General features: G+C 46.8%; 1 protein-coding gene across 4 annotated transcripts in view; it reads right to left on the bottom strand.

Moving 5' to 3' along the window:
- Window positions 1–7,385: 7,385 nt before the first annotated feature.
- Window positions 7,386–14,113, bottom strand: part of LOC308351556 (phospholipase A and acyltransferase 3) — a 28,290-nt gene continuing 21,562 nt past the window's right edge. For all 4 annotated transcript variants that reach the window (XM_080817335.1, XM_080817337.1, XM_080817336.1 and 1 more), the window contains 2 exons: window positions 12,886–13,154; window positions 7,386–7,653 (listed from right to left, as the gene is read on the bottom strand). In XM_080817335.1, coding sequence (XP_080673461.1) covers window positions 7,552–7,653; window positions 12,886–13,154 — 371 coding nt within the window. In that variant the 3' untranslated portion in view covers window positions 7,386–7,551. The remainder of the gene's footprint in view (window positions 7,654–12,885; window positions 13,155–14,113) is intronic.

Below are 14,113 nucleotides of genomic sequence, written 5' to 3'. Positions count from 1 at the left end.
GACCAGATGAGCTTAGGGTCCCCTCCTCCTCCACCATCTTAACTTCTCCCAGTCTCGGCATGGCTTTCGGATCCCACTGGTCCCACTGACACTCAAGAAAACAGATCAGCCTCCAAAGGAATGAGGGTGTCACTTATTGTGGGGATTACTTCAACTTTGGTCTAATTTCTAGTCCTTTAAAAAGCAAAGAAAATAATTCCTCAACTTTGGCTTGTACTTTATAACTGGTGGTTCTGCTCTGGGGGTTGGGAGCTGTTGTTCCTGAAACATTTCCAGCAAAACCTGAGTTTGACACCTTTTCACCTGACACTTCTTTGTATTCTCCTTCATTTCGCACACGTTTTTGTACACTGAGCTTGTGTGCGGCAGTGGACCCCGTGCCACAGACACACTCATGTTTGAGGTGACGTAGTTCTTTATGGATCGTGTCATCAGTCGGTCATAGGTCTTCGTGAGTAGGCCCGGGTGATGTGTGAGGGCTGCTGTAATGAAATCCCACAGTTCTGGAGTCCGATCGTCAGAACTCAAGCTGTGCACGGGGCCGCACCCTCCTGAGCCTGTGGGGAAGAGTTCGTGCTTGACCTTCCTCGTTCCTGCTGGTCTGCGGGCGGTCCTGGGCGTTCTTTGGCCTTCGCTGTAGGCCTTCAGTCTCTGCTTCTGTCTTCCCTCTGTGTGTCTCTTTGTCTTCACATTGCATTCTTCTCCCTGTGTCTGTGTGACTTTTTCTTATAAGGACACCAGTCATGTTGGCTTAGGGCTCACCCTGATGGCCTCATCTTAACGTGATTACCTCTGTGAAGACCCTGTTGGCCAATAACGTGTCCTGGTGGGGATCCTCCTTCATTCTAGGCCTCTTCATAGAGGCTGAATTCAATTCTATCAATTAGTAATAGGACATCTGTCACTCTCGTTTTTTCTGTATTTTTTAAAAAGTTAATAGCATCATCATTGTGAAATTAGAAATGATGTTCTTGCAAAAAATTGGGACACCTTGGATAAAACTGAAGTCCCCCTTTCTGGTCCCCAGAGATAACCACATATCAGGTTTGAATATATCCTTTCTGGTCTTCTTCTTTTTTTTTTTTTTAAAGATTTTATTTATTTATTTGACAGAGAGAGAGATCACAAGTAGGCAGAGAGAGGTGGGGAGGAAGCAGGCTCCCCGCTGAGCAGAGAGCCCGATGCGGGGCTCGATCCCAGGACCCTGAGATCATGACCTGAGCCGAAGGCAGAGGCTTAACCTACTGAGCCACCCAGGCACCCCTGGTCTTCTTCTTTGTAAACAGATAGGTATCCCTATAGGAAGTATATAACACGTGGCAGCAAGCCTTATGCAAATGCTTTGAGACTATATGTGTTTTGGAATTCAAAATTTTTTGGATTTTAGATGGAAAATAATTAAATTGTGTCCAAGCGTGAGATCAAGGACAGGAATAGGCATTCAGGTGATACCTCCTGCCCAATCATTTACTGTTTCTGCAGGGAAAGGCACGACTGATTCATGAAAGGGGATAAATAAAGCTTACAAAAAGCCTCACGTCCTTTCAAGACAGGTTTTTCCTTCAAAGGAGTTTGCCACCTAACTTAGGTTTTTAGAGCTTTTTGGATTTCAGAATTACAGAGAAATCACGCATTTTGTAGTTGTGCATGTGTGTTTTTGTTTTGTGTCTATCTAGTATTTTACATGTATTAGGTATTTTTTCTCGGGCATCATTTTATTGTTTTAGCAAAGTAATACACAGAGAGAGATACAGTTTAAAAGTCAGTAGTATTGGGGCGCCTGGGTGGCTCCGTGGGTTAAAGCCGCTGCCTTCGGCTCGGGTCATGATCCTAGCGTCCTGGGATCGAGCCCCGCATCGGGCTCTCTGCTCAGCAGGGAGCCTGCTTCCTCCCTTCTCTCTCTGCCTGCCTCTCTGCCTGCTTGTGATCTGTCTGTCAAATAAATAAATAAAATCTTAAAAAAAAAAAGTCAGTAGTATTGTAATGTTCATAATAAAAAAGAACATCCTTCCGGCCTCCTATTTCGTTTCTCCAGAGGCAATCGCTTGCCTTTGGGCTGTGTCTTCTGCTCTTTGCTTCTAAATTTTTCAACAACATACTTAGACTATTCCTTCTGGATTCTTACAATTGAAATATTAATAACGTCTCGTATAAAATTAGGGTTTAGCACCTTTACCACTCTCCTCTCCTGCCCTCACTCACACCTTCTTTTCCCCCCTCATTCTTCCCATAGTTAAATCACAATTTTTGGCTAAAAAAGTATTCAGCAGCCTTATTCTATGGGTATATTTGTATGTTCTCCCTAAGGTTGCTTGTGAATTATGATTGCATTTCTTTTTTTTTTTTTTAAAGATTTTATTTATTTATTTATTTATTTCACAGAGAAAGACACATCGAGAGGGAACACAAGCAGAGGGAGTGGGAGAGGGAGAAGCAGGCTTCCCACCCCGGAGCAGGAAGCCCCAAACGGGGCTTGATCCCAGGACTCTGGGATCATGACCTGAGCCAAAGGCAGACGCTTAATGACTGAGCCACCCAAGCACCCCTATGATTGCATTCTCGTAATGAATCACCTGTATCATCTTCTTTGTTAGTTTAGTGTTCTCTGTGTTCATCACTAGTATATCCAGAAGAAAGAGGCTCCGAACACCTCAGTACGGTCTTCATAGTTCAGGTTCTGCTTTACTTCCCCCCAGGGAAGCACCACGCTTGGGCATGGTGCTCTCCTCATCTCCTCTGGACCGCCTCTTCTCATCCTGGTGCACAGCTGTCCCCCTGGCAATTTCTAACCCCCCCCCCCTTTTTCCCCTTGATGTAGACTTTCAAGACCTGCTCTTCTAGCAATTTTCAAATATACAGTGTCATATTTTAACTATAGTCATCATGCTGTACATTACATCCCATGACTTACTTATGTTATAGCTAAAAGTTTGTACTTTTTCACTCCCTTCACCCATTTAGCCTGCTCCACACGACCTCTGGCAACCAACTACTTTGCTCTCTGTATCCATCACCCTGGTTTTTTGGTTTGTTTATTTGGGGTTTGGTTTGGTGTTAGATTCCACATATCAGTGAGGCCATACAGTATGTGTCTTTCTCTGTCTGACTTATTTCACTTAGCATAGTACTCTCAAGGGCTACCCCTGTTGTTGGAAATAGCAAGATTTCCTTCCTTTTATGGCTGATGAATATTCCTCCGAATATATATACCACGTCTTCTTTATCCATTCATCCCCTGCTGAATGCTTAGGTTGCTTCCATACCTTGGCTATTGTAAATAATGCTGCAATGAACACGGGGGTGCATATGTCTTTTTCATTTACCATTTTTGTCTTCTTTGGATCAATACCCCAAAGTGGAATTGCTAGAGATGGTAGTTTTATTTTTAATTTTTTGATGAATCTTCCTATTGTTTTCTGTCGTGGCTGCACCAATGTGTATCCCCACCAAAAGTGCATGAGGATTTCCTTTTCTGCACATTTTCACCAACACCTGCTACTTCTTTTCTTTTTGATACCAGCAATTCTAACAGGTGGGGGGGTATGTCATTGTGGGTTTGATTTGCACGTCCCTGATGATTCCCGATGTCGAGGGTTTTGTTTCATGTTGGCCATCTGTATGTCTTCTATCTTCTTAAATTGAATGACTAACTTGTTAATTGATACTTTTCTCTTTCTTAATATAAGGATTTGCGTTATGAATTTTTTCTAGGCAACTCTTCAGTTGCATGGCCCAAAGATCGATATCTAATATTTTTGCTACCATTCATTTCTGAATGTTATCTAATTTCCATTATGTTTCCATCTTTGTCTCATAATTTATCTAACAATGTGCTCTAAGACTGCTCAAAGTAGAAGGGTTTTCTAACTATCACTTTGTTACTGATCTGTTAATTGCATTAATTGATTTCTTAATTGATAACTTAATGGCATTGTGATTAGAGAAGATATTCTCTATGTTATCAGTCCCTTGAAATTTGCTGAGACTTGACTTAAGGTCTCGGATATGGCCTGTTTTTATAAATGTTCCTTTGTGCGTGGTCAGAAGGAATCTGTATGCCACAATTGTACTATGTATATATATAGTGCCCTATATATTAAATCAGCTTGGTGGTAAGTTTTTGAAATATTCTATATCTTCACTGATTTTTGCATCTCCTCGATTTATCAGTTCCTGATGGAGGTGTATTTCGATCTCCCACTGTAATGGAGCATTTGTCAGTTTCTCCTTGCAGTAGGCCAACATTCTCAGTATCTATTTTGAGATTTGTATTAGATGAATAATCGAGAATTACTGTATCTTCCTAGTGAGCTGGGACTTTCACAGAACCTCCTGAAGTGCTTTCCTACACCAACAACCAATCCTGTGATTCACCAGACACCAACTGGGTGTTGAACAAGTCATTTCGATTTTGACACTGACACCTGGGAGGTAACACAGACCCCACAGTAAGGGCTCAGTCCCACAAGACTGCATCCCACCGCCCCCCAACCTTCAGGTGTCATTCACAAGTCCCATACTTCTGACCATGGGTTATAAATCGGGGTTCCCACGACCCCTATTAGGTTCAATGACTTGCTGGAACAGCTGACAGAACATAGGAAGTCACTTTACTTATGTTTAGCCGTTTATTATAATGGGTAAAACCCAGGAAAAACCAAATGGGAGACCTGTGTAAGGCAAGACATGGGGGCAGAGGGAGGCAAGGCGCCTTCATGCCCTCCTCAGGCACACCACTCTCCCTACAGCTCATGGGTTCACCAACCCAGCAGCTCATCAAGTCTCCTTGTTCAAGAGTTCTTATGGGGCTTCATCTCCAACCTCACTCCTCTCCTGGAGATCAGTGGGATTTGAGGGGGACGCTCAAAGTTCCAATCCTCTAATGACTCGGTCTTTCTGATGACCTGCCCCATCGTAAGGCTCTCTAGCACCCGCACCTGAGGTCAGCTCGTTAGCACACACTCAGGTGTGATCAAAGGGGGTTCATGATGACCAAAACCAAATACTCAGGAAATTCCAAGGAGCTTGGGCTAGGAACCAAGGAAAAGACCAAACGTATTTCTTATTATGCCATAATTTTTAATGACCTTTGTGGCTAGTAACAATCTTTGCCTTAAAGCCTATATTTTTCATATCAATACAGTTATGCCAGCTTTTAGTTAGTATGTGTTCTTAGTTCTAGCGTTATCTTTTATAATTCTTAAAAATTATTATATAATTCATTGAAATATAGCCAAAGGTCTTATTTTATTTAAATGTTCAGGTTCAAATTTCAGATATATTTTAAAGGTTTACTATGTAAATTTCTTAACATATAGAAAGTACTAGAAAGACTAGTACAATGACCACCTACATACCCACCGCCTAGACTAAAAACTTTACTGTTTTGTCATATTTGCTTTATCTGCCTCTATTTTTTTAAATTCAGGTCATGTGTTTACATAAGTCTAATATCAAATCACTTAATAAAATTAATAATTCTTTAAAATTCTTTAATGCCCAGTCCACATTTGAATTTTCCCAATTGCCTCAAATCGCTTTCACTGTTGCTTTTTACATTTAGTTGTTTTGTCCCCAACATGCCTTTCAGTCTAGACAGCCTTCAACACACCCTGTAGTTCTCCTTCATAGCATGACTTTTCTTTAAGACAACAGACCAGTTGTCATGTAAAGTGTTCATCCTTTGAATTTACCTTTTTTTTTTAAGGTTTTGGTTTGGTTTTTTTTTTTAAGGTTTTAAGGTTTTGGGTTTTTTATTATTATTTTTAAGTAATCTCTCCACCCAATGTGGGGCTCAAATTCACAACCCCAAGATCAAGAGTCACATATTCTGCCAACGAAGCCAGGCAGGAGCGCCCGGATTTTCATCTTTTTATCTGTCTGCTTTAAGTGTATCTGCTATAAACCGTATTCCTTGAATCCAGTTTCTAACCCAGTAAAATGTTTATCTCTCACTTGACAAGTTTAGTCCATTTATATACATGGTGATTACCAACCAATATATTTGGAATTCGTTCTTCCATCTTATTTGGTTATTTCTACATATCCCACATTTTTGTACGTAATTTTTCTTTTCAACTGAACTGGGTATCTTGGTTTTGTTTTCTTGTGCTTATTTTTCCTCATTCCTTTTGTTTAATCTATAATTAGCTTGGAGCTCTCCACTCCACGTGGCCCTAACCTCTTCTCCCCTCTGCCATGTGAGACAGGGCCCTTCAGGAGACCCACCCTTTGAGTTTGGCCCATGTCCCCCTCTTTTGGGAGCTTGGGAACTGGTAGGAGATCAGTGGACCTGAGACCAAAAAAGAAAGAAAACTGCACTGGGAGAAAACTATTCTTCTATCAACCCTGGGACGCGGATGGGTGTGCGTTTACCCTGGACCAGACTGGGGCTAAGCAGGAGGGGGCTGGCATGAAGCCGTGTGTAAGTCCTGTCCGGGCTTCCCACAGGTCTCCAGACAACCAGGGCTGACAGAGGAAACATTTGCAACCAGTTGGAGAAGCCTTGCCCTGTGGAGGGAAGGCCAGCTGGCCCCAGCAGAGAATTTCTGAGAAAGAAATTCAGAGGAATTTCTGAGACATGCAAGTCTCCTCAGAGAAATGGCCCCTTTGACCATCGGCCACGTCCAGCGAGCTATATGAGCAGAACTCAAGGGACCAGCCACGAAAGGTCTTGCCTCATCCCCAACCCCTCCCGAGAGGGCTGCGCAGCGAGGAGGTCAGTCATGGGGGCGGCCATGCCAGGAAGGTCTGAGGTAACCCTGCACCACGGGACCCAGCCACGGGGCAAAGCTGACTGGCTGAGGGGAGTGTGGAGCCGAGGGGACATGGGAAGAGGGGTCGCAGGAGGGGTGTGGGGTCCCAGACTTGGGGGTCCACAAGCTAGCCCAAGTGGAGAGGAAGCAGGAGGGCTGGGAGTGGGAGCGACGGGGCCGAGGAAAGGTGTGGAGAGCAGAGAGAGCAGAGGGAGACAGGAGAGGATTTCACAAGATTGGCAAGAGCCTCTACCGACTTCGTCATGGCAGACGTTGGCTTTGGTTTGGTTTTGACTCCGCCAAACACCCCCAGACTCCAGCTGCAGAGTCCGAGAGGCCGAGCTGGCTCTCGTTCCAGGCCGAGGGTCCGGGCTGTCTGACGGCTCCTGTTCTGGCCCCTCAGTCAGGGCCGCGGGTCTCCCTTGCTGCCCACGGTCTCCCCACAATCGGAATTACCAGAGTGACCCCGGCCTGGACACAGCCAGAGCTGGGCTGACTCCGGCAAGTCAAAGGACACAGCCACAGAGACAAAGGGAGAGAACAGCGCCCAAGGCCCAGGGCGCCCCCCGGCGTGGCCAGGCCTCGAGCCCTGCTGCACCCCCAACAGACTTGACGCCAGCCAGTTCCTGCTGCGTTTTCTCCGGTAAAGTGCTCCCTTGCTGGGCTTTATTTTATTGCATAAAAATAAGCCTCACTATAAAACAGAATGAAACCCACAAACCAAACCCCAACACCTCTGGCACAACCAGACCCTCCTCCGTGGATAATGTCCCCGCTGTGGGTCAGGCCCTTCAACTTATTGCTTCTGCCGCTTGTTTCTTGAGAACATGACTCCAATGAGGCCCATGGCTGCCAGGCCCACTCCTGCGATGCCAGCCGCCACCACGACATCTCTGACCTGCAAGAGAGAGGAGGGGAGATCACACTCTGTCGGGGATCCGAGGACAGGCCGTCCATGCAACAAGAACGCTCAGTTCCTGGAGACTCACGTGCCCCTTGGCCCACTGACAACTCAGGAGTCAACACGTACTGGCAGGGAAATGGGGAGAAGAGGGCTGGATGGGGAAAGAACCGGCGGGTGGAGGCCGCTGGCCACGGCTGTACACGGGCCCAAGGCCAACTCGACCCACTCTGTGGGTATTTTAAGCCCCTAAATCCCCAGAGGGTGGTTGTGCAAAGGACGAGGAGATGAAGGCGGGATGGCTGAGATCCTGGAGGCCATCAGGCAGCCCTTGTGGCCAGTGGGAGGCGGTGCAGGAATGGCTCTCGATGACTTACCATGTCACACCTGTGCCCCCCGGGGGAGCAAGGACCTCTCGTGTGTCCCTTGTCTTGTTCCTCGCTGCCTCCCCCACACCCGGTTCTGCCAGGCACAGGAGTGCTCTTTGCAAGTTTTCAAAGAAATGACCCAACTAGGAGTAGTAGTGAGGCTCTACCTCACCTTATTAGTATTTCTGACTTGCATGGCTCATACCAGGAAAAAGAAGTGTTGCAAAACTAAGAGTAGAGGGCGCCTGGGTGGCTCAGTGGGTTGAGCCTCTGCCTTCGGCTCAGGTCATGATCTCAGGGTCCTGGGATCGAGTCCCGCATCGGGCTCTCTGCTCAGCAGGGAGCCTGCTTCCTCCTCTCTCTCTGCCTCTGCCTGCCTCTCTGCCTACTTGTGATCTCTCTCTGTCAAATAAATAAATAAAATCTTTAAGAAAAAAAATAAAAGTAGATTTCAGGGTTAAAAAGTCCCATGTCAAATTTCACTCCCCCGGAAACCTGACCAAGAGTAAAGTAAGGCATTTGTTTTCGGTGTCATTTCACAAGGACCCACAGAACTCTAAATTCTAAAGCAGCACTGGGAAAAGTTGAGGGATCAACCCAAATTATAACGGGATCCTTGGGGAAGGTCAGCTCCTGACAACACCAAGCAGCTCTGGAAACGGGACAAGAAAGAGCTTCAGCAGGGTCCCTGGAGGCCCCACGCCCCACCCACCCACCCAACTACAGCAGAAGTTCAAAAGTTGATTCCTGGGGTGCCTGGGTGGCTCAGTGGGTTAAAGCCTCTGCCTTCAGCTCAGGTCATGATCCCAGGGTCCTGGGATCGAGCCCCGCATTGGGCTCTCTGCTCAGCAGGGAGCCTGCTTCCTCCTCTCTCTGCCTGCCTCTCTGCCTACTTGTGATCTCTGTCTGTCAAATAAATAAATAAAATCTTTAAAAAAAAAAAAAAAGTTGATTCCTGCAGAGGATTAAAGAAGACTTGGGGGCCTGGGAATTGAGAAACGCATGTGAGGATGTGGCCATCATGCCAAAAACAATGCTAATTGTGAGACTCTCTGCCCTCCTACCCATCTGTGCTCCCAGAACACTACCTACCACAGAAGAGTCAGGAAAACCTTCCTGGGGCGTCTGACCCGCCCAAGTGGAAACAAAAGCTACTTGGGGCACCTGGTTGGCTCAGTCAAGGGAGTGTGTGATTCTTGATCTCGGGGTCATGAGTTTAAGCCCTTCCTTGGGTATAGAAATTACTCAAATAAATAAACTCAAAAAAAAAAAAGAAAAGAAAAGATACCAATATCGAGGATTCCCAAACAAACTACCTACCCATATCACCCAAAGTGAAACTTAAAGTCAACAAGCCACTTGTCCCCTCCCAGTTCACTCAAAGCTTCCATTCAACAGCAAACTCCCTTCGTCATAAGCATATCACCAAGATATGCCAGAAAAGGCAAAAACACAGAGGCTCCCCTAGAACCTCCAGAAAAGAACAGAGCCCTGGGGGCACCTGGATTTTAGCCCCGTGAAACCATTTTCAGACTTCTTCTGACCTCTAGGACTGTGAGAAAATCACGTTGGGTTGCTTTTAGCCCCTAAGTTTGTGGTCGCTTGTAACGGCAGCCATCCGAAGCTCAGACGGTAACCAGCCCGGGGAGAGCGGTGTGACTCACGAGCCTTGTGGTCCTGTATTCCAGAAACCGTCTTTCTAACCTAAAGCCACTTCTGGGGGGATGTGGTCTACCTAAATTAAGAGAAAGACAGGGAAATGAGAAACGGAAGAGATCACGGAACTAGGAAAACCAACCCAAGAGAAAGGCAAAGAAAATCTGAAGAAAAACGGAAAAGGGAAATCCTGGGGTACAGCCGTGCAGTCAGCCGAGAGCCAGCCAGCGCGGACAGCAGGACGGCCGTCTCAGGGACGGATGTGTCCGAGGAGAACAGCCTGGAACTCAGAGATTACTTGACGGGATTTCCCTTGTGGAAAACCGTACTGAGAACGGACAACGGGTACAAGGAAAACTGAGCAATGTAAGGAGATACTAATTACCTTCAAGAAAGAAAGAAACCCTTCCCCAGCCCCAAAAGGAAATTCATAATACACCGCAACACTCAGCTGTGCGTAAAATTTACATAAACATGAAACACTGAATGGTAACTTAATAAAAATGTATAATAGGGGCGCCTGGGTGGCTCAGTGGGTTAAAGCCTCTGCCTTTGGCTCAGGTCATGATCCCAGGGTCCTGGGATCGAGCCCTGCATCAGTCTCTCTGTGTGGCAGGGAACCTGCCTCCCTTCCTCTCTCTCTGCCTGCCTCTCTGCCTACTTATGATATCTGTCTGTCAAATGAATAAATAAAAATCTTTAAAAATAAATAAATTTTAAAAAATCTTTTAAAAATGTATAATATAAAAACCTAGTGAGACTGGGGGAGGGGAGGAAATGATGGTTTAAGCAATTTAACCTTCACTTAGCATAAGGAGTGATCAAAAGAGCATATCTAAATTTTTTTAACAAAATGATGGTACTGGGGTGCCTGGGTCAGTTAAGCATCTGACTTCAGCTCAGGTCATGATCCTGGGGTCCTGGGATGGAGCCCTATGTCAGGCTCCCTGCTCAGCAGGGAGTCTGCTTCTCCCTCTCCCCCACCCCTCCCCCACTTATGTTCTCACTCTCCTTCTCTCAAATAAATAAACAAAATCTTTTTTTTTTTTAAAAGCTGGTAGTATACACATATTGTTTAGAAATTCAGAAATAGGTAAATGCCAAGCTAAAAGAGAAAAGAATGGCTGCCTGGTGAGACAGGGAGGAGTAAAGAGGGGTTTTTTGAGAACTGGTTATCTTTTCAGCTTATATGCTTGCATTACTTTGAAAATCTAAAACTTAAATTTTAAAAACTATTCCAGAAAAAAAAAAACAAAAACAAAGAACAAAGAAATAGAAGCCTGCCTCGTCAGCCCAGAAACCTGATACAAAACCTTTTTGCACCTTCCAACTTCAAATGCCAACGCCACATCTAAAAAAACTTGAAAGGTAGGAAGATGATGAAACCATCCCACAGGGGAGACAAAGACCACGGTGTTTTAGGAAGACGAGCAGGTGACTCAGAAAACACCCCAACACTTTAGTCTATTGCCCTAATTTGCAGTCTGGCTGCAAGGCCAGTGTATCTGGCGGCCCTGTCTCCTGCTTCTTTCCCAGTCTCTGAGCCACAGTGTCCTTACGGCCCCCTTTCCAGCACCTTCGTGTTTCATCAGGTCCAGCAGCGACCCTGAAGGGAACAGAACTCAGTGGAAACAGTTCAGATCAGCAAGAAACAGAGAGAAAGTTCGGCCTCTTCCTATTTCCAGCACTATCCAGGCGCAGCTCTGGGGACACCAGACCCCATGACAATGCAAACGGAGAGTCTGCTCTCATGGCCACTGTCCCCAGTGAAGGCACGATGGCCCAAATCAGCAAAACTGTACTTTTTCCCACACGAGGGTGTGAAAGAGGGTCACCAACATACATCTAGAAATCTCACCCATAAGCCAAGCCAGGCGTTTAAGCGGAATCAAGAACAAGCAAAGAGAAAGATGTTTAATCACGATTTTATGCCAACAGTGAGGACCATGTACCCCAAATCCCGGGAATAAAAAATATGAAAATACGAACTTTGTACGCAAAACTAACACCCTTACCTGACACGGTCGGCACTGCCCTTGCTCCCCTAAGCACAGAACTTGCCTAGATTGTATGCATGTGGCTGCCACAAACCCTTAATGACCATTATAGAGAAGAATTTGGAGGTCTTCACGGGCTAAAAATAAATACATCTCGGCGCTGCCCCTAAATGGGCCCCACGTGGCTGTGTGCAGTGGCAGGAAACACACCAGTGTCACTCACATCACACGGTACCCAGAACTGAGGTTCCTAGCAGCCAGACGCCAGGATGACAAGGTCTGGATGAAGCTACAGACCCAAGATGTGACTGCGAGTCGGTCTTTAACCTTCACCGTAGAGGTCATCAGGCGTGGCTTTGTGGCAGCCACAGTGGTTCTTGGGGGCGGGGTTGGGGGGGGACCCACATGAAAGCTCTTGTTCCCAGCGTTTTCCTTGCTAAACGATTTGTCAGGGTGGGAGAAACAGTCTGCAGAGAATGGAGGAGGAACAATGTACCCCGGTTCTTTACAGAACCTCGTGGAGGGAGAACGCATGAGACAGCGGCTTCGTACAAAAGGAACTTTGTCAAGGAAATCAACAACAGCTCGCTGTGAGCGTGCTGGGTGCGGAGGCAAAGAGCATAATCAAACACAAGACAGGGGGCCCTGGTTAGTCCTGAGAGTGCACATTTTACGGGGGGGACGCGCTGACTTCTCACGGGCCGGGCTGCTGGGTGAGCTGAATTACCGGAGCTCTGACCCCAAAAGGGCCACAGGTGGGCGGCACAGGTCATAAAGCAGAATTATGAAACACAAAAGCTGTCCCTTGTTAGAAGTGCTAAGAAATCTGCCGTTTTTGGTTTGGTTTTTTTTTTTAATGTGGGTAAACAGGAATTCTACAAGAATTCTACCGAAAATAAGCTGTTTATTCTCTGCGTTAAAGCCTGAGAATTGTTTTGGGAAAAGGAAACTTCTCATGTGCTTTCTTCACTTTGAGCAATGTTTAAGTGGGTAAAAGACAAACAGTGTTGTCCAAAACACAGGATTCTTCCCGGGCGGTGACTCACATCGTGGGTCATGGTGCACAACCGCGCCAGCCCATGGGGCCGACCTGCCCGTCCCCACCCCGAGTGTGGCATCCATTTGCCTTCTAGGTGCCCGATGCCCATCCCCCGCCGGCTGACGGCACGGTCTGGCTCCTGGGGATGGGGACGCGGCTGAGGACGCACCTGGTCACTGCGGGCGACTCCGTAGCGCAGCTCGTTCACGAAATGCTCGCAGTTCTCACAGGGCAGCGAGTAGGGCAGCTCCTGCCCCACCAGCTCCTCTGCTCGCTGGACGATTTTGCTGGGAGGCAGCGGGGAGTACTTGTCATCGTGTTTGTTATTGACCTGGTACTTGTCTCTCCCAACCACATCACACAGCAGTTCCTTCTTTACTACGGCCTTCTCGGTCAGGGTGGACATGATGCTGGCCGCACCAGCTCCCGCGACTTCACCTAAGGATTCACAAAGAGGAAACAGAGGGATCGGTGCTGGGCAGGCCTGTAGGGGTCCATCCACAGGCCCTTGGCACCATTCACAAGAGCATGAGCAGAAGGGAAGGGAAAAGGGAGCAGGGTCAGTCACAGGCTGTGTGGCTTTGGAGAAGGTGCTTGTGGTCTCTGGGCCCTGGCTTCCTAATCTGAAATGAGGAGCAATGAAGTTTCCAGAGAAGTGGACCTTCTACACCCGTGGCTCCTCTACGGCCCTCTTGGTTATGCAAATATGGGCTGAGCACTGCCTTCTCCCTGGGGGAACAGATTATGAACCTCCTGTGATTTCATTAAGGTCATAATCCCTTGACAAGTACAAAGCTGATGACTGCAGAAAAGGGGGATGGATGAGGAGTTCCCACCCTTCTTGGAGCAAAGGGACCAAAACCCCGTAGCAACTCCTAGAGGTGGGTCCCCAGGAGACCCGGTAGGGACACCCAGCACAGCCCTTACTGAGGCTGAAAGGCTGGAAAGGGCAACAAAGCTCCAGAAATTAAACTCCCTATGGAATACTATTCTGCCATGAAAAAAAGATCTTGGCATTTGCAGCACCATGAACGGACCTACAGGGTATTATGCTCAGTGAAATACATCAGACAGAGAAAGATAAATACCGTATGATTTCACTCATATACGGAATCTCAAAAACAGAACAAATGATTATAGAAATAAACAAAAGGCAGAAACAGACAGAGAATGAACTGGTGGTTGGTTGCCAGAGGGTAAGGAGAGGGGAGATGGGCAAAATGGACGAGGGGAAGTGGGAGGTAGAGGCTCCCAGTTACACATGGCAGAAGTAAGTCACGATGATAAAGGGCACAAGCACAGGGAATAGAGTCAATGGGGTTGTACTACCATCGTACAGGGACAGGTGGTGGCTACATTCGTGGTGAGAACAGCATACCGTATAGACCTGTCCAGTC

The sequence above is a fragment of the Martes martes genome (assembly GCF_963455335.1).
Source record: "Martes martes genome assembly, chromosome: 10".
Taxonomy (NCBI): domain Eukaryota; kingdom Metazoa; phylum Chordata; class Mammalia; order Carnivora; family Mustelidae; genus Martes; species Martes martes.
This window is presented reverse-complemented; position numbering and strand designations above follow the sequence as displayed.